This window comes from Theropithecus gelada, chromosome 10, assembly GCF_003255815.1.
Source record: "Theropithecus gelada isolate Dixy chromosome 10, Tgel_1.0, whole genome shotgun sequence".
NCBI classification, from domain to species: Eukaryota; Metazoa; Chordata; class Mammalia; order Primates; family Cercopithecidae; genus Theropithecus; species Theropithecus gelada.
The window spans coordinates 76,546,129-76,566,557 of NC_037678.1; the positions used below are offsets into that span (position 1 = coordinate 76,546,129).

Here is a 20,429-nt window from a genome sequence, read left to right on the forward strand (position 1 = left end):
ACTCTTCTCAGAAAACGGTCCGGATGTACCCCTTCCAGATTCACAGCATCGCCCTCTCCACCTTTGCCTCGCTCATTGGCCCCTTTGGAGGATTCTTCGCAAGTGGATTCAAACGAGCCTTTAAAATCAAAGTAGGAAAACCTTCTTGTGTTCCTCTCATCTCACTCCCTCCTCATCCATCTTCTGCCTTTCTCCCCCTTCCCTGCTCCCTCCAAAACACTGGGCTATACACCCTGGCATTTAATATGTGATCTTGACCCATGCACTGAATTTAGGTGAGTTAATTAATAACAATACTTTATTCTCAGGAAAATGCAATCATTGTTTTTCAGTTTATTTGTTAATAATAGCTTTCTTCAAAAGAACATTTTGGGCCAGGCAGTGGCTCATGTCTGTAACCCCAGCATTTTAAGAGGCCAAGCCGGGAGGATCACTTGAGGCTAGGAGTTCGAAACTAGCCTGAGCAACATAGCAAGACTCCTGTCTTTATTAAGTAAATGAAATAAGAACATTTTGTAATGCAATAAAATTGTGTCCTAATATAGCCTCACCAGTAGATTTAATACTTCTCACCTTCTGTTGCCCTCAGCTACTCAGGACAGAAGCCAGACATTGGGGTGGGACCATTAGGTTGGGATTGATCAGTGGCTGAGCCCAAGTTCACCCGTCTTTCCCCTGCCTCTAACAGGACTTTGCCAATACCATTCCTGGCCATGGAGGTATCATGGATCGCTTTGACTGCCAGTATCTGATGGCCACCTTTGTCAATGTATACATCGCCAGTTTTATCAGGTATAGTACCTTTCCATCTGAACCAAGTTGGTGGATTTTTAAGTATGGTGCAATTCTAGAATTTTAGCAGCATCTCAGTTCCAGTGAAAAGCATCCCAAATAATACAATTTTCAGTTGTTGCTGCTTACAGATTTTCTGAGGCCTTCTCCTGCCATCTGTTAATAGATAACTCTCTGATCCAGAGATCAGAGCAGTCACTCGGATAATCAGGCCCTGGAAGCTTCCGGGGCCCAGCTCAGTGCTGTTTCTTCACATTCTGTTCCAGAGGCCCTAACCCAAGCAAACTGATTCAGCAGTTCCTGACCTTACGGCCAGATCAGCAGCTCCATATCTTCAACACGCTGCGGTCTCATCTGATCGACAAGGGGATGCTGACATCCGCCACAGAGGACGAGTAGGGGCCACCCAGGGCCAAAAGAACAGGAGCGGAACTGAGCAGGGGCAGGTCTCCAAGGCAAGCCCAGCTGGTGTGACTTAGACAATGATGAGGCTTCAACTCACTGTCTTTTTTTTTTTTTTTTTTGTAGGATATTTTTTATTTGTGGGTTCAACAAATCTGTACATACAGCAGTCTATGTGTTTAGAATTTGCATTGTGAGTAAACTACAGCTTTGAGTTGGAAAGAAGTCATGGGTTGTAAAACCATTTGAATTTTTTTAAAACAAAAGTATTTATCTGGAAGACAGTGTTGCCCAGGTCAGGAGTGTTTTCTTGGTGGTTCCAGTTCCTATCAATTGAACTGTTTCTGGGCTCAGTCAAACACAGACATTCATCTGTGTCCAACCAAATCAGGGGACTTGCCCACCTGTGGGGGGAGGCACAGCTTGGATGTTTTGTACACCTAGTCTTTTCTAGAAATCCCTGCTTGGAGCTGCAGGAGAGTTGCCTTCTGTAGGTTGGAGGAATGGAGGCTTACTAACCAGATAAGCCTTCTGTCCATCCACACCAAAATCCTGCAGAATGTAAATAAGCTCTGCTTTATAAGATGGGTTCACCTTCATCACAGACTGAAATAAAATTTCAGTTTTTATTTTTTTCAGAAAGCACGAAAAATTATTTATAGTAGTCTGGAGAAAAAACACACTGTAATATTTCAAGTGTATGCAGTAGAATGTACTGTAACTGAGCCCTTTCCCACATGTCTAGGCTCCAGTGTCTCCTGTAGGTCAGTCCACCTAACTGTGTGTTTTCAGGGACGATGCCATCCACGTATGTGCTGTAGACTTTCTGCTGCTGAATCCTTTCTGGGGACTTTCTCATCAGGCAGGGAGCAGAGGGCTTGTCGTTCATGCACCCTTTGCCTGAACACCCATGTAGCTGCTGTGTTGTGTATATATTACTCTTAAGAGGAGTGTATGTGTCTGTGTTTGTTTTAAAAGTTACTTATTTCTTACAGTGATTTCAATTGTACCATGACTTCTTCACTAAAACCACAAAGTCCTGCTTAAAACTATGGAAAACCTAACCTGATTAGAGGCTTGACTATTTTGAAGATTAAATGCACACTTTTTATATAATGTGACCAGTTTAAATGTAGTTTATATTGTACTGGGGGACCTTTTGTTGTTGTTGTTTGCTTAAACTGTGATTTTTTTCCCCTCCCTAATTTCAGGGGTGAGATTGACTTTGGGAGGACAGATTAGTTCTTTGTCAGGCCAATAAGCAATGGAGTGCCGGAGAGGGAACTTGGTGCCCAAATATATTAAATTATTCGGTGCCATGGATGTTTTCATTGCCAACGAGGGTGTAATGATTTGCTTCAGCACCGTGGTCTAGTGCTGGTTTGTGGTGTTTTTGTTTGTAAATTAGCCTCACTGCCTCCCTGAAAGTGCACAGTCAGCCCAGGTCTCTAGAGCGTCCAGCAGAGGATGGAGTCCTCGGGATGTTTCAGCTCACACATCCTTGAGTGACTTCCCATATGTGTGCAGGGCTGAAGCAGCTTCTTTCTGCTGAACTTTTATTTCCATTTCAGCCTCATGGCTTTTCTTATTCAGGTCCAAGGCCCCTTAAAACAAAACGTATTATTACAAGGGGTTTCATTTCAATACTGGCTGTGTGACCCCGGGCAGGATGCATCACTCTCAAGGGCCCCTTTGTCAGAGCTACTCCCAATTCCACTCTTCTGTGATTCTGGCTGAGCAAGTTCATGCCAGTAGAGGCTCGTTGAGTGAGGTCCTGGGCACCCCCCAAACAGGAAGTGTTTTCAGGCCCTTACATGCTTATCCTCAAGGTGAGTAGGTATCTCAGCAGCACACCCAAACAGTAAAGGTGATCGATAATGAAACTGTAGTTTTCAGATTGAAGAAGGAACCTTGATCACCAAACTAGATACCAAAAGGGCTCCTCAGTTTTCTCTTTTGTCCCATTGTGGGCATATGGTGGGCTCCTCGAGAGGAGGGAGTCTCAGCTGGGGCCCAGCTGCAGAGACCTGCTTTTGAATAGGGCTGCCTTTGGGATCAGGGAGCCGAGCATACTGGGCAAGGCTCATGTTCACTTGGTGGCGGGTGAGGGAAGGGGGGTCCTAGGAAGCCAAAGCTGAGTGCTCACTAGAGCTGCTAGCAGGCAGGCCAGAGGGTCAGCTTGTGTTTTATTTTCTGATTTCCCCTGCATGCTTTCTGGAGATGAAGAATTTTTGTCAGGTAGCTGGGAGAGCACCGCTGTCTTGTGTCCAGATAGCACAATGTTTCTCTTTCTCCTATTCACAGACAAGATGCAAGAAACCGTTTTTACGTATATACATTCAGATCTTAATGAATGGCATCACTTGCTTTAGACCCATTTTTTTTTTTTTTTTTGGTCAAAAATAAAATGTGACTGCAACTGTGTGCCCTCCCTTGTCGTGAATTCCCTGTTTATCACTTCCATGTGTGGTTTTATGCTTCTCATTTGTTTATTCATAAATACTGCATAATCCTGATTCAGAGACTTTTGCTTTGCTTTCCAACTTCTATCCCTACATTCTCACAACAGCCTTCTTACCTTGGGTGAGAGTCAGGAGCACCTTACCAGGCAGGGAGCTTCCCCAGCGTAGCGTGGTGGAGTCAGGGCTCTCTCTATCCTGTACTTTACCCACAGGACACCTGGAGGGTCCCCCAGCCCTTCTTGCTTTTGTGAATGTGGTGTGAGTACACCAAGGTATTGCAGTTTCTTTCCCTCTAGCTCAGGAGGCCTGGCCTGAGCCAGGTGGGAGCTTAAATTGCTGTTGGCTCCTGCCTGGTGGAACAAGGGGGTCATAGAAACCAGGGCTGATGGGCACCCCCCAGCCCCTGGGAGCTCTGCTCATGACTGCTCACAGGGTGCCAAGTCTTTGCCTTTTGTGTGTGTGCATGTCGCCCTTTTAGCTGCTTTTAGTATTCAAAAAGGTTCCATTTATGTTTTACTCCTGAAAGTTAAACCCTCTTAGGCAACTTGTTTCATATTCTGGGCATTTTAATAGTTATAGTATTTTGCATTTAAAATGTAATTACTCTTAGTATTGTACAGCCCTATAATGTATGAGAACTAGTTTCACATCCTTTGAAACTAATCTCTTTCATTGGGGAGGATGTAACTTTTGACTTTACACAGGTGGACTTCGAAACCATTTTTATAGAATTTTTTTCCACTGGGTTTTTATCCTGTAACTTGACCTATTTTATGCAAGAAAATCCCAAAAATATGTTTTAAGGGAGACTACACAGACCTTGTGATTTGGGTTTGAGCTAGTTGCTGAATCGACTGGAGCCTTATTCGAATGGATCTTTGAGTTGAGATCTTCACACTGTCAGTGAGCCCTTGGCTCAGCCCTTATCACCTGTTTGTATGGGGACTATGTTTCCCAAAGCTCAGGTTCATCTCCGCTGTTGACAGAGTTGGGTAGTGGGAGGGTATCAGTGACTTGGGACAGAGCGTCCTTGCTCAGAAAACTGTGAAGAAGGGGTCTTGTTAGTTACAAAGGCAGCCCTAGATGCATGTCCAAGGCAGTAGATTTTCATCACTTTACTGAATGTGGTATGTCACTGCTGAAGCCTTTCCCTGTTTTAGTAATATCTTAGGCACTATTGTCTTTCGTCTTCCAGAGTAACATATCTGGGCCCACCTTTCTTGCACAGTGATTATGTGCTAAGAAAGGGGTGGAGTCGGGAGGACAATTTCACTTGAACCCAGGTTTCTGTTCTTCTGAGGTCAGGGTCTGGAGGATGTCCAGGTGACTTTTGTGGACACACTGCAAGACAGTAAGCTGCAGATGGACTCTCACATGTGCTTTGGAACACTGGGCTCCAAAGAGCAGGTGGAACAAACTCTGGGCTCCTGAAGGTGGTGGTTAATACTTGGGCAGAGCCTCATATTCTTCCCTGACTTGGTCAAAACAAACTTCCTTTTCCCTTTATTACCCTCCACACAGTTGCCCAGCTTCCAGTTTTTAAAGAGATGAACAGCTCTCACTTCCTGACTCATTTTCTCTTGTTCGGTGGGGGCCTTGTGCCATAACCTGCATGGGGTGCTAGGGTTTAAACCAAGTAGTGATGAAGGATTCTTATCTCAGGGCTCTGCCTGGCCCACCTTCTCTTGGGCCTGGACTCTCCTTATCCCCATCCCTGCAGAAGGTGGGCCCTATTCTCAGAAAAGTCCTGGCTGCTGTTGCCATCTGAATGTGCCCCTACCTTTCAGGTTGACCAGCAGTGGCCTTACCTGGCCTCTCAGGTGGATGGAAGCCGTTCTCACCTGGAGCTGCCTCTTGATTAAGGCTGTCACCTGTTTGTATGGGGACCATGTTTCCCAACACACTTTGAGTGCAGTTTAGGAGGTATCCTTTGGATGCTGAAGTGTTGGAGTTTTGAGGTCATGTGGATGATTTATGAGAATAGAGGGGCAGAATATGTGAAGTCTAGGGTTTTATGTCCAGTGGGTTTCAAATTCGTTGGCTGTTTAAAGACCCTGTCTCCTCCCCAACCCTCCCCTTCCTTTTCCCATCAAATGCCTACCTACTGAGGCGCCTTCTTTTTATTGTTGAGCCAGTGAGATATCAGTGTGTTTATTAATAAGGATTACAATAGTATAGTGCTTAATATGTGCCAGGCATAGTGCTAAGGGTTTACATACGTTATCCTTTTTAATCCAGAAAACAGCCTTTGATTAGGTATTATTATCTCCATTTTATAGATGAGGAAACTGAGGCAGTATGACTGAGGCCGAGAGCAGCGGTTAAGACCGACTTTGGGATCAAATCACCCTAGGTGTGGGCAGGTTACTAGGCTGCTCTAAGCTTCCACCTTGAAGCCAGTGGGTCTGACAATAGTACCTTCTTCGCGGTGTGGTTGTGAGGATATAACAAGGTAATGCATGTAAGCATGTAGTACCATGCCTGGCACATAGTAAGCGCTCAATAAATGATAGTTACTTTTGTTGAGCTCAGCTGGTAGTTTGACCTCCGTTGGTGCAATGCCAGAGATGGGATTCTCAGCCACCACACTGCCACCATCCTCCACACAGTCTGGGTCCCTCCGAGAGAAGCAGGCCAACCTGAACATCCCCTACAGCATCTTGGTGCTTCACACACCATTTAGGAGGCCAGCCTAACGAGGCAGGAGGACATGAGGGTGTGCGGAAGTTCTATTCTTAGTGGGAATGGCTGGCCTGAGAATCCAGCTCATCTCCTCTGCCCACAGTCTAGACTGCTTGTGGGAAGGAGGCCATCTCCTCCTGCCTGGTGGTGCCTCCACTCTGGGCAGGGAGGGCCTGTCTGTGACTCACTCTGGACCCCACTTCCCACTCTGGCCAAGGGCTGTCCTCTGTGCACATAGCTCAGGAACCTGCAGCAGTTCCCTGTATGGGTGGATGTCATCAGGGGCCAAGAAGAGAAGAATGGGGACAACAGAAACCTGCTTTGTAGGGGATTATGTAGACTAAAAGCCTAGAAGTTCTACCCACATCCTTATGATGCAGCCAGTTTGGAGCTTCATGTTTCCTTCTTAAAAGTAGTAACAGGGTAGAAGTGGGTGACCCATTGAGGACACATGATGTGTGGTGTTTCTGCCAGATTCTAGGTTAGCAAAGACTCAAATGGGTGACTCATGAATGATGGGAGAACAGGCACAGGACTTAATGAAAAGAGTTTCTTGAACTTAGTTTTCTGAATGGGGATGGGGAGTTGGGGCACGTGTGTGTGTGAGGGGAGGCTGCCTCACTTTGAAGGAATGGTGTTGGCTAACGGGATCCATGGAATTCTTAGGTCAGTTGAATAATAACGCTGAACTACTGGTTTGACTGTGGATTATTTCCTGGGTGTTTGTGGGACCCAATAGCACATTGCTATTAAAAGTGTGGAAATAATGGTCCCTCTGTTTCAGTGAATTAATGAAGTCATGATGATGCCATGAACCAGGAGAAGATGGTTGTGGGGGTTTCTAGGAAGCAGCTGCTGTAATGGGCCAATCCCAGGCTTGCCTCAGAGGCCTCTTGCCCTTCTGGGTTTATGTTTGCCTGGCCTGGTGCTTCCTCCCTCACTGTGTGGTTGCGTGGACCCAGGCGGCCTTGTATCCATAGAAAGCCTCCACTCGTGGGGGTAAGGGCCCTCTGGAAATCAAGCAGAGAATATCCTTGCAGTGGTCTCCTGGGCATTGGGCAGGGCTTAGCCCTTTGCAGCCCCCCAGAGGACCTTCCCTGCATAAAGCACTCAGAAGGGTTAGCCACCTGGTGATTCTGTCTGTAGTGAAACTGTTTGCCTATAATCATCCACATAGCCACCTCTGTCCTTGCTGTTTGGGTGCCTTTTTTTCCACCTGCGTTAGGTTCTTGCACTGCTTATGCTGGCTTTTCTTAAAGGAACACCAGAGTAGAAAAGAGGTTAAGAATGTTTTCTAGCAGGCAGAATGTGCATACATGTTTTTATGAGTGTCCTTTGGGTGCATTTCTTTTAAATCCTCCATGCAAAGGGCTCTGGCCTTTAGTAAACCGTTTTTCTGTCTTACTTCATGCTCGCTGGGTGCTAGGGGCTGATTACAAAGGGGAAGAGTTGAGCAGACGTCAGCAGCCGATGAAACCAAAGGACTAGGAGTCAGGAGAACAAGTCAGGGACTAGGAGACAGCGGTTTGGTTTATTGTTATCCAGCTGGAGGACTCCTAGGGGCAGCAGCAGGAGGAATACCAGGGCCAGGGAGGGGCCAGGAGTCTCACAGTGGAGGGCAGACTGTAACAGAGGCCAGCTGAATGCTCACTGGCCCTGGATGTCATGTGAGTTGGGGACCAGAAATCTGGGCTCAGAGAACCCATCCAGGGAGATTTGAAGCCATGGGTTATCTTCTAGAGTTGATACTGATAACAAGTTTTAATTTTTATTGATATTTAATACCTTCTAAAACAGAACGGTAAGAGCAGATGGGAAGCGCCTCTGTTGAAGGATCTTAGGAACCTTGGTTTTTGTTTTTTTTCTGGTTGAGTTGTGCACAGCTGTGGACATCCTTCTTAATTCCACTCTGAGGATTTGTTTAACTAAAAAGTTTCCAGACACAGAAAGGGCCTCCCCACCTGCTTTGAGGAGCTGTCTGTGCTGGGAGTGCCAGGCATCCCATGGGCCCCATCACTGCCAGTGTCTGTGCCTCCCAGCGGTCAGCCCTGTGTCTGCCCTGGCCCTGTCTCCTCTGTGACAGGGCAGAGCATTTCTGGTCAGTTTCTCCGTGGTGTCCCCCGCCCCTTTGTAAAGTGGATGGACATGACAGAATTCAGTTGTCTCACCCTGATAGCCTGGGTGTTAATATTCACTTTTCTCGCACTCAGACACGGGCGACCTTGAAGCAGCTCTCGGTTTGTAGAGTCCACGTCACAGTCCCCACGGCCTCCCCAGATAGGTGTGTGCCTGTGCGCTACTGCTGTGCCGTTTCCCCAACTTGGCGTTTCACTAAATGCAGCTGATCTCTGTGCACTCGTGATCCGTGTTGAACAATACATGTAGGTTCTTTTTCCATGCAATGTAAGAACATGATATACTGTACATTGGAAAGCATTTACCTTATTTATATATCTGAATGTTCCTACTACACAAATAAACATATTAAATTCTAGATCATGTGTGGTTTTTGATGGTGGGGTGGCGGAAGGCCAAGGATGTGGACGTTTGGTCACTTATGTGACGCCAGCATTACTTTCCAGGATGCTACTGACCACTCCTTGCTTCTAGAGACTCCCTCTCTCCTTGGCCTTTGCAATTTGCCCCCCTGGCTTTCCTCCTGCCCTTGGTTGCTCCTCCTCGGTCTTCTTTCTGTGTGTCCCTTTTCTGGGCCATCCCTTGGGTGGTGGCATTCTGCCTGAGGCTCTCGCACACTGAACTCTCCCCTCTGGGGGTTCCCACCCCCTCCCAGGGCCCTGATCACCACACTTCCCAAGTCTGTGTCTCTAGCCCAAGTGGACCTGCATTTCCAGCTGCCTGTGAGGCCTCTCACACGGACTTTGCATGATAAAACCCAAACCTATGGCCTTTTCCTACCCATGTCCTGAGTCCTGTGTTCTCTAACTTCCCATGTGTTCTGTCACACAAGCCAGTAACTGGGGTGATCTCATCAGTCACCCAAGCCTGCCCGTTCTGCCTTCCAAACATCCCTGGACTCATCCTTACCGCCAGCCTTCTGGGCCAGGCCCTGCCTCCTGCCAGGATTTCTAAGGCTGCCTCTAGCCCTCTCCCTACAGCCTGGCCACCTCTGCTAATCCATTTCTTACATGATAGCTGGGATGAACTCTCTGCTTGGAACCCTTTGGGGCCTGAGGTTAAAGTTCAGACTTGGTAATGAGGCTTCTGGGGCCATCTGTGAGCTGGCCAGTGCCTGACCCACGCGTCTGGGCCCTCACAGCCACAGCTGCCGCTTGTCCTGCCTTATTCCAGGTGTGCGCCTGTCCCGGGCGCTGGCATGTGCTGTTTCCTCTGCCCAGTTTTTTTCCTTTCCCCAGCTCTTCCTCAGCCTGCCTAACTCCTCTTTTCCTTGCAGTTCTCACTGTCAACAGCACTTCCTTGGGGAGGCCTTGTGTTGTCTCCTCACTGTGTGTGTGTCTCCTGCCCCAGGACAGGAGGATCTGAACTCCTGGGAGCCAGCAGACCAACCTTACCAGGGCAAATGTCTGAGGCCAGTGGGACCTCTAGATTGATTACCTTTTGGACAGTGGCCTCTGCCATTTCACCCACAGGAAACCTACTACCATCGGAACTTCCACAGCGAATTGCTCACCCACATTCAAGATGCAAAAAACCCCGCTGCATTCACTTACTTTCCGAAACCCCACAAAATCTGACTCCAAGCCACCAGTTTCCAAGACTGTTGGGAAAACCAACATGAGCAGTTTCCCTGGCTGCCTTGCTCCCTTTTGTTGCACTAGGAGCCGAGGGCTCACATGGTGCTGAAGTGGTGAGGGTCCCTGGGCTCAACTCCATCTGCTGAAGGTTCTGTTGTCCAGGCCTGTGAAGTCCATAGGAGGCCCTAGGCCAGTGGCACAGAGCACCTGTGCAGTTGCCTGCATCTGGCATCCTTCCATATCTAGAGCCCCCACACACTGGCCTTGATGATCTCTTTTTTCTCTTCTCTTTTCTCTCTTCTTTCTTTTTTTTCTTTTCTTTTTTTCTTTTTTCTTTTTTTTTTTGAGACAGAGTCTCCCTCTGTTGCCCAGGCTGGAGTGCAGTGGTGGGATCTTAGCTCGCTGCAACCTTTGCCTGCCAGGTTCAAGCGATTCTCCTGCCTCAGCCTCCCAAGTAGCTGGGATTACAGGCACGTGCCACCACACCCTGCTAATTTTTTTTGTATTTTTAGTAGAGACGATTTCGCCATGTTGGCCATGCTGATCTCGAACTCCTGACCTCAGGTGATCCACCCACCTTGGCCTCCCAAAGTGCTGGGATTACAGGCGTGAGCCACGGCTGGTTGTGCGTTCAGCCAGCACTTGTGGAGTGCCTGCTCTGGGGTAGGCCCTGTCCAGACACTGCAACAAAAAGTCCTTGTTTCATGGAGCTAATTTTAGGGAAGAACCACAAACCTGAGAAAGCTTGTTAGATGGAGAAAATTGTAGCCAGGAGGAGGGAAGAGGGAATGCTGGTAGGGAGAGATTGCCATTTTAAATAGGGTGAACAGGGAAGGCCTCACTGCAGAGGTGGTGTTTGGGCAAATGGACACACCTCGAGGCTCTGGGGGAGGGGCTGTTCAGGTATCTGGGGAAGTGCAAAGACACCTGTGTTGTGGAGGAACTGCAGGGTAGATGGAGCAGGGGAGTGGGGAGGAGCACTGGCAGGAAACCCAGGGGTCGCAGGGATCCTGAGTAATGACACAGGGCCAAGGCCATTGGCTTTTACTCTGAGCAAGATGAGAAGCTGTTGGGGAGTTCAGAACCTAGGAGTGACTCTTCAGAGCCTGGGAGTGTCAAAGTGGTGTTTGTTTGCAAAGGGCTGCTATGTTGAGAACAGACTACAGCGGGCCAAGGGCGAAAGCAGGGTGATCAGAGAGGAGGCAACAGCAGCGATCCAGACACACAGGTGGCTCAGAGGGGGTCATGGGAGTGGGGCAGTGGTGAGAAATGGTCAGATTGTCAGAATCTGCAGAAGGATTAGGTATGGAGGAGAGGGAAGAAGAGGAGTCAAGGATGGCTGTGAAGTTGGCTTGGGCAGCCAGAAGGATGGCACTGCCATTTCTGAACTGTGGATGGCTGTGGAAGGACAGGTGCAGGTGGGAGGTGGATGCAGATGGACAGTCAGGAGTTTGGGTTTGGACACGTTCGGTTTGAGATGCCTGTGAGATACCCACGCAGGGATATCCAGTCCCAGGGAGGAGTCTGAGATGGAAATAGAAATTTGAGAGTGATCAGGGTGTGGGCATTAGTCTACACCAGGAGCCAGAAGCCTGGAGAAAGTCACCGACAGAGAGGAGCTAAGGTCTGGAGATGAGCCCCTCCATTGTTTTGGACTTGAGGATCTACTTTTTAGCTAGGGCTACTCGCTTCCCTTCAATAAGACAATCCAGCCTTCAGGCCTGGGGAAAGGCCTGGGTAGCGTTGCTTTCAGGTGGCCCCACTCCCACCTGACAGCAGAAGCAGCTATTAATTTTCCCCTGGGGCCGGAATTCTAGAGACCTGGGTGCCCTTTCCTTGAGAAGAAAGGGCAGCTTTACCTTTTGGTCTCCTGGGGAAAGGAGAGGAAGGGGAACAAAGCAAGAGTAACTTCTCTGTTTGATTATTCAGAGGCCAGGGAGTTGGGCTGGGGAGCCCCAGAGATGGACTCATGGCCTGGCCATGGCATACTAACTTACACACCATCCAATATTTACCAAAAGACATTGCCAGTTCCCAAGTCAACCAAAACTTAGGGAGTTCTCAAATGAAAGAAACACCATTGTGTTATCTACGTTAATATCACTTCTCAATTTTAACAAACTTCAGTACATTTTTAGGGTAAAAAGCACATCCATCAGACTGAGTCTAGGTTCAGGGTAAACTCTGATCTGGATTTGACTGACGCAACTGAAGTTATTCCTGCAGCAAAGATGGGCTCTGATCTTGCCCACATGGTCTCTATTTCTCATAGATTCCAAGAGTCGTAGAGGTATAGCCTTTTAAGCCTTTGATTCTCAAACTTGGCTCAACGTTAGAATCGCCTGAGGAACCTAAAAATCTACCAATGCCCGGGCGGTACCTCAGACCAATTAGATAAGAATCTCTGGGCGTGGGACGCAGGCATGAGTGTTTAAAAAACAGTTCCCCGGAGTGATTCCAAAGTGTAGCTGAGGTTAAGAAACAGTGGTTGAAACTTCCTCCAGTGAGTCCAGCCCCTCTCAGAAACCAGCCGCAACTGGTCAGCAGCACCCTCTGCTGGAGCATCCCAGGGTGAGCCTCAGGATGTCCCGAGGTGACCCTTCTGGGGTAGTGCTGCTGTTCTATCCAATGCTTTTATTCTACACCACGAGCCATGGTGCAGAATGGCATATGCCTCCCAGTGCCTCTGCCCAGAGCTCCTTCTGTCTTCTTCTTCTTCTTCTTTTTTTTTTTTTTAAAGACAGAGTCTTGCTTTTTTACCCAGGCTGGAGTACAGTGGCACAATCTCAGCTCACTGCACCCTCCGCCTTCCGGGTTCAAGCAATTCTCCTGCCTCAGCCTCCTGAGTAGCTGGGATTACAGGTGCCCACCACCATACCCAGCTAATTTAGTAGACATGAGGTTTCGCCATGTTGGCTAGGCTGGTCTTAAACCCCTGACCTCAGCTGATCCGCCTGCCGCGGTCTCCTATAGTGCTGGGATTACGGGCCTGACCCACCGCACCCGGCCTCCTTCTGTCTTCTTACACCTCACAGGCTGAATCTCATTCCTCTTTTGCATGACACGTGTCTACAATGATTCTTAAGTGCCTCCCGGCTTTCCCCTTGCTGCCCAGCCTTCTCTTCCCAAGTTTTCCATCTTGTTCTTTTCACTCTTTCTCACGAGAAATGCCTCCCACTCCTTTCACTATGCTGACCAGTTCTAGACACCCACAAGCTTATCCTTTTTGGGGGTCCGCAGTCACTTCCTGTAGTTGTGCACCAGTGCGTGTGTTGGAGGGGGCATGCGTGGGATCCTGTGGGCACTGAAGACCCCCGTAGCCACTGCCCAAGAGTGAGCTTCTTCCCCGCCGTAGTCTCACGGGCCCCTAAATGCCCTGTCTACCATGGTGTTCATCAGGAAGCGGGGCCAGGAGGGAGCCCTCTGATAATCTGTGGGTTACTAGAGAACCTCCTGAGTCTGGGGAGCTGGGATTTGTGACTTCCTGAAGTTGAAATTATTTAACTTTGGATTTTGAATAGTTTTAGACTTACAGAAAAGTTGTAAGAATAGTATAAAGAATTTCCTACATCCTTCACCCAAATTTTCCAAATGTTAACATTTTGCCACCTTTGTTTATGTTCTCACTCCACACACACAGTTTTTTTCCTGAATTATTTGTAAATTGTAGACATTATGTCCCTTTACTGTTACATAACCTTATTCAGATTTAACCAATTATCCCAATAATGTCTGTCATAGCAAAGAATATTAATATGTATGTTTTTGACTGGTGCAATTTGAGGAACTCTGCAGGAGCTCTGAGAACAAGAAATACCTTTCCTACTTCCTTCCTGGCCACCCCTTCCCTCCTGTGATAGAAACGCCTGGGGCCACTGCTGTAGACGCCTAGGTAAGATGTGGTACCCAGCCTAGTGAGGCAGTGCTGTCAAGGGCCCAGCAGAGGGCAGTAGTGGTTCAGGAGTGAGGCACAGGCAGGGCTTAGACGTGAGACATCCTTATCTGCAGAGGATCCTAGCCGAGCATTCAGTAGCTTTGTGGTCAGGAACAAAACCCTTAACCACTCAGCTTCCCCCTCTATAAACTGAGGGTAATTGAGAAAATTTGCAAAGCATGTGTCCACTCCTAGCATCTAGTAATCATCCAACAGAAAGTTTTATTTGCACTATTTTAAACTTTTATTTGTAATATTACCACCTTGGCTGAGAAGTGAATTTCTCAGGGATGCCGGGGAAGAAGCAGAGAAATGTTCCAGTGAAGCAGAGGCAGGGCCGGACGTTGAGGCTGGAGGCACAGAGAGGGAAGGGAGTTCTTGGGAATGAAGGGGAGGGGAATGAAATGGTAACTGTGGCTAACCTTACACTGAACACACCCAGGCCAGCTCGAACTGAAATTCACACTGGAATGCTGGCTATTTCATGACATTGTCCAGGTTCCCATCAGGTGCTAGAACCTCCTCCACAGCCATCCTTACCAAATCCATGAAGGAGGAATGGCTTGTCTTCTTTTCCATTCGGGCTGGGGCAGTGCCTGAATTCGATTCCTGACTCCATCCCTTAGTGGCTGTGTGGCCTTGGGCAAGTTATTTAACCTTTCTGTGCTTCAGTCTCCTTGTCTGTAAAACAGAAGATAATACCGTTTATACTATACGGGGATCATACTCACTCCCGTGATCACTGTGAGGATTAAATAAGTTAATACTTTCAAAGAGCTTAGACTAGCTTCTGGCACACAGTGAGTTTTCATAAATATTATTATTACCATTATTATTTCAGTGTCTGCTCCCACTGGCACCCCCTTTTCTTCCTGATCTGAAGGCTTGGCCTTTCCTTTTCCTCTTTTTTTTTTTTTGAGACAGAGCTTCACTCTGTCGCCGAGGCTGGAGTGCAGTGGCACTACCTTGGCTCACTGCAACCTCTGCCTCCTGGATTCAATCGGTGCTTCAACCTCACGTGGGATTATAGGCACTGCCACCACACCCAGCTAATTTTTGTATTTTTAGTAGAGACAGAGTTTTGCCATGTTGGCTAGGCCAGTCTTGAACCCCTGACCTCAAGTGATCTGCCCATCGTGGCCTCCCAACATATTAGGATTACAGGCATGAGTCACCGTGCCTGGTCGCTTGGCCTTTTAATATCACCCCCGGGGTGGTCCCATTCTGGGTGGGGGAGTTACTCTTGGGTCTGGGTCTCCCTGCCCCCGAACATAGCTGTTGCACAAGTGGCTGCTCACAATGAACTCTACAGAGTCATCAGTCAACCTTGAGGGATTGTTATCTGACCGAAGACTTTCTATTTGTCCGTTATTTATTGCTGCAAACATACTAGAGAGCAAGGAAGCCATAAAAAGCAAATGGTAGGGTCATGTCAAAATGAGGCAGAGTCAGCAAGAAGAGGCTCCTAAACATGGGACATTTTGAACATCAATAAGGGTAATAACTGCAATCGATGGAAACACATTGATTATATTTAAATACATGAATTCATAATAATACCTACATTCATGTAATCAGTATTGGAGGATGTGGGCAAACCAACTCTATTTCTAAAACTAGTTAATGAAAGGAAAGAATCAAGCACGTTTCCTGCCTTTTCTAAATAAACTGTACCATTGATGTTAAATATCTGGTTTCTAAAAAATGTTATTTTAATATATAGAGATGGGGTCTTGCTATGTTGGCCAGGCTAGTCTCAAATTCCTGGCCTCAAGCAATCCTCCCACCTTGGCCTCCCAAAATGCTGGGATTACAGGCATGAGCCAGTGTGCCCAACCAGTCATTTCAATAAGTGTACTGGATCAATTATATATTCATGTGAAAAATTACCTCACACCATACCAAAAAAAAAAAAAAAAAAAATCCAGATGGATTTTTAAATCCATCTAAATGTGAAAGGTAAAGCAATAAAGCTTTTGAAGAAAACATAGGAGACCACCTTCATGACCTCAGAGTAGGCAAAGATTTCTTAAACACGACACAAAAAGGCTCACTATAAAAGAAAAAAAATGATAAATTAGACTAAAGGGCCACTGTATTAGATACCTTGAGTGATTGCAAAACCTGGTTCTTGTCCTTATGAAGTTCATAATAAAGCCAATTGTTTTCTTTTTCTTTCTTTTTTTGTTAAGAGCAGAGTTTTAAAAGCTGACTATCCTCCCTGTTCTGCTCTCCCTAGGTGGTAGACTACCTACCCTTCAGGTACCCTGCTGTTAATTCTCTGAGTTCCCAGAGAGCACGGCTCCCCAGCAAGTAGCTGATAGTTCTCCCTTGCCTGGCCTAGATCGGCCTCTATTTGGAGAGGTGGTTTGCTGGTTGAAGAATGAGAAGGGGGTGGGAGGGGGACAAACAGGCCTCTTCTGTGTCATTGACAGCTGATTTTTGTCAACGTGCTGAGTTTATGAAGTTGTCAATCTGTGATGATTAAGATTCTGTCGGGGTCCTGTGGAAAGGAGAGAGGTGGTGGCTTCTGAGAACATAACCAGAAGGCATTTAGTGAAATAGGAAAGTCATTGTACAGAGCTTTAGCCTAGTTATTCACTGAGCTCAGAAGTGCTCCTCCCTACCCCTCCTCTCCCTTCCCTTTCCTTTCTTTACTAGCTGGGATTGTTCTTTTATTTATTCACAAAATTATGTACAAAAACAAATCATGCCTTGCTTTTGTTATTAAGAGAGACATTTTAAGTGGATCATTGGAATACTATGTGGGAAGGCTTATTCATAGTTAATTATTAATGACAACTTATCAAAGCTTTTCCTGGACCAAGTAACTGTCTCTTTATTTGCACCATTTCATTTCATCGTCATAGCATCCTTATGAGCTAAATATTATTCTACGTATTTAATAGGTCATAATATTGAGGCTCATAAAGATTTAGCAACTTGGTCACCTATATTGTTAGGGGTCTCAAGATAATCCTCTTTACAGGTCCAAGCCCATCAATCAAATGTCATTTGGCAATAACTCTTTCTCATTTTGTTATCCATGTGTCACCCAAATTATTTGGAGCCTGAGGCCTTAATTAAAAACCTGGCTGGTATGATTATAATGTGGCTGAGTGCTGATGCCAAATTTAAAGTCAGAGTGTGATTTTTTTAAGCTATATATTTCAGAAGGATTGATGGTGGCTACTTGTCTTACGCTCCAGAAGGTTTAGGGCCATAGCTGGCTGGCCCCAAGTAGAGAAAACCCAATGGCTGTGTTTCTGGAGCGACCCAAGGCACAGGATACAAACCTGTCCATGCCACAATTATTGCACTTACTAGGACGCACTGATTAAAATTCTGTTTTCCCCTGAGAAGACATTTATTTTTCAATAAATTCAGGAAACCATTTGACGACATCCAATATGCTTTAATAATAAGAACGCTCAACACGCTGGAAAAAGAAGGGAACTTCCTCAACCTGATAAAGGATATTTATATAAAAGCCACAGCAAATGTCATACTTAATGGTGACTGACTGCTTTCATTCTAAGACTAGGAACAAGAGAAGGATGTCTACTTTCACTGCTTCTATGCAGCATTGTACTGAAGGTTCTAACTAGAGGAATCAGGGAAGAAAAAAATCATAAGTCATCCAGATAAAAGGAAGAAGTAAACCCATTTGTATTTGCAGATGACATGAACTTGTATATAGAAAGCCCTAAGAAATCCACTAAACAGCTATTAGAACTAATAAGTTCAGCAAGGTTGCAGGATACAAGATCAATATACAAAATCAATTGAATTTCTATGCATCAGCAATGAACTATGTGAAAGGTAATCCAGAAAACTCTCTCATTTACAATAACATCAGGAAGAATAAAATACTTAGGAATAAACTAAACCAAGGGGGTAGAAGACTTGTCCACTGAAAATGGCAAAACATTAATGAAACAAATTAAAGAATACATACGTGAATGAAAAGACATTTGGTGTTCATGGATTAGAACACAATATTGTTGAGATGTCCATACAACCCAAAGCAATCTATAGAGTCAATACAATTCCTATCAAAATCACAATGACTTTTTTTTTACATACAGATTTTATTTATTTATTTTAAATTTACAGAGACAAGATCTTGCTCTGTCACCCAGGCTGGAGCACAGTGGTGCCATCCCAGCTCACTGCAGCTTCAAACTCCTGGGCTCAAGCAATCCTCTCACCTCAGCCTCCCCAGCAGCTGGGACTACATGCACATGCTACCACACCTGGCTAACACAATAGCATTTTTTAAAAACAGAAATAGAAAAAACAATCCTAAAATTCACATGGAACCACACGAGACCCCCAATAGCCAAGCCAATTTTGAGAAAGAAGAACAAAGCTGGAGACATCGTACTTCCTGATTTCAAAATATTAATATATTACAAAGCTACAGTAATTCAAGCAGTGTGATACTGGAATAAAAACAGACGTGTAGACAGATAGAACAGAATAGATAGCCTGGAAATAAACCCACACACATATGCACATATGGTCAACTGATCTTCAAAAAGAGAACCCAGAATACACAATGGGGAAAGGATAGTCTCTTCAACAGATGATGTTGGGGAAACTGGCTATCCACATGCAAAATAATAAAACTGAATTTTTTTTTTTTTTTTTTTGAGATGCAGTCTCGTTCTGTGGCCCAGGCTAGAGTGCAGTGGCATGATCTCACCTTGCTGCAATCTCCAACCTCCCAGGTTCAAGTGATTCTTGTGCCTCAGCCTCCTGAGTAGCTGGAATTACAGGCGTGCGCCACCCTGCCTGGCTAATTTTCATATTTTTAGTGGAGACAGGGTCTTGCCATTTTGACCAGGAGTTTGAGACCCTCAAGTGATCCACCCACCTCAGCCTCCCAAAGTGCTGGGATTACAGGCATGAGCAACCATGCCCGGCTTGAAATTGAAACACAAAAATGAACTCAAAATAGATTAAAGATTTAAGCGTAAGACCTGAAACTGTACAACTTCCCTGAGAATACATAGGGGGAAATCTTCATGACGCTGGATTTCACAATGATTTCTTGGATGGGGAATCAGAAGCACAAGCAACAAAAGTGAAAGATGGCCAGGCATGGTGGCTCATGTCTATAATCCCAGCACTTTGGGAGACCGTGGAGGACAGATCACTTGAGGTCAGGAGTTCAAGACCAGCCTGGCCAACATGGTGAAATTAGCCAGGCATGGTGGTGTGCGCCTGTTGAGGCAGGAGAATCACTTGAACCCGGGAGGTGGAGGTTGCAATGAACCGAGATTGTGCCACTGCACTCCAGCCTGAGCAAAAAAGAGACCCCAACAAAAAAAAAAAAAAAAAAAAAAAAAAGGCAAAACACAAGTTGAATCACATCAAATTAGTTTCAATTAAAATTTAATTGAAGTCCTGCTCCATCTAAGGAGTCGGGGAGGAGGATGTAATCTGCCAACTGCAAATCTTCATTGTTTGAGGGCTGTTCCTTGGGGCATTTCTTCCTCAGCACTTCTGGTCTGCTGCGTGTTCAGATGAAAGGGAGCTCCAAGGCAGAGCCACAGGTGGTTACAGTAAGAAGCGGCTAGTGGCCAGTACATGTAAAGGGAACTGACAGCGTCTGCCCCTGTTGTTCAGTGTGGTAGCCACCAGTTGCATGTTGTTGCTGAGTACTTGAAAGTCGGCCAGTTGGAGCTGAGATATGCTGTGAGCATAAAATACATCAATAATTTTGAAGACAGTAGACAGAAGAAAGAATGTAAAATATCTCACTAATAATTTTTAATACTGATTGCAGTGATAATATTGGTTGCAGTGATATTTCAGATATAATGTGTTAAAATTATTATTTAAGCTAAATTCGCCTTTTTCTTTTTTACTTTTTATTTTATATAATCATTTCTTTGGCTCACGTTTACCTACATAACAAACCTGCACGTCCTGCACATGTATCCTGTAACTTAAAATAAAACAAAATAAAAATTTGTTTTAAAAAGGTGTGTGTATTCGTGTGTGTGTGTGTGTGTGTGTGTGTGTGTGTGTGTAAGCCTGCACGAGGCAGGGGGAGGGGTGGTGAGGAGAGGAGACAGAGTCCAACTTCCCCGTTGCCTTCCCGAAGGTATGAGCAGCTCATCCTCTCATCCTCCCTGTCTGTCCCTAGGAAGCCACAGTAAGTTTTCACTGATGCTTTAGGGATAGGGATTTGAGTCCCCTTAGAAACAAATAGAACCAGTGAGCACTTAATACCATTTCTGCTACAACATCTTTGCTGAAGACATTATTGTTGTTTAAAAAATAAGTTAAGATTCCTGGACTTGTATATTCAATATGGTAATCACTAAAAGGCTAAAATCCCTGTTTTGCGCACAACGCAGAGGTTCTAAGGTAAGGTAGCCAGGAGTTTAGTCCAATCCTTACAAGAGGTCACTGTGGAACGTGTTTCCGGTC

The 20,429-nt window shown here is 46.0% G+C and overlaps 1 protein-coding gene across 1 annotated transcript in view; it reads left to right on the plus strand.

Annotated features, from left to right (window-relative positions):
- CDS2 (CDP-diacylglycerol synthase 2) overlaps positions 1-8,832 on the plus strand; it is a 69,338-nt gene extending 60,506 nt beyond the window's left edge. Inside the window, exons 11-13 of the mRNA XM_025399128.1 lie at positions 12-131; positions 689-792; positions 1,059-8,832. Coding sequence (XP_025254913.1) covers positions 12-131; positions 689-792; positions 1,059-1,191 — 357 coding nt within the window. The 3' untranslated portion in view covers positions 1,192-8,832. The remainder of the gene's footprint in view (positions 1-11; positions 132-688; positions 793-1,058) is intronic.
- Positions 8,833-20,429: the final 11,597 nt, after the last annotated feature.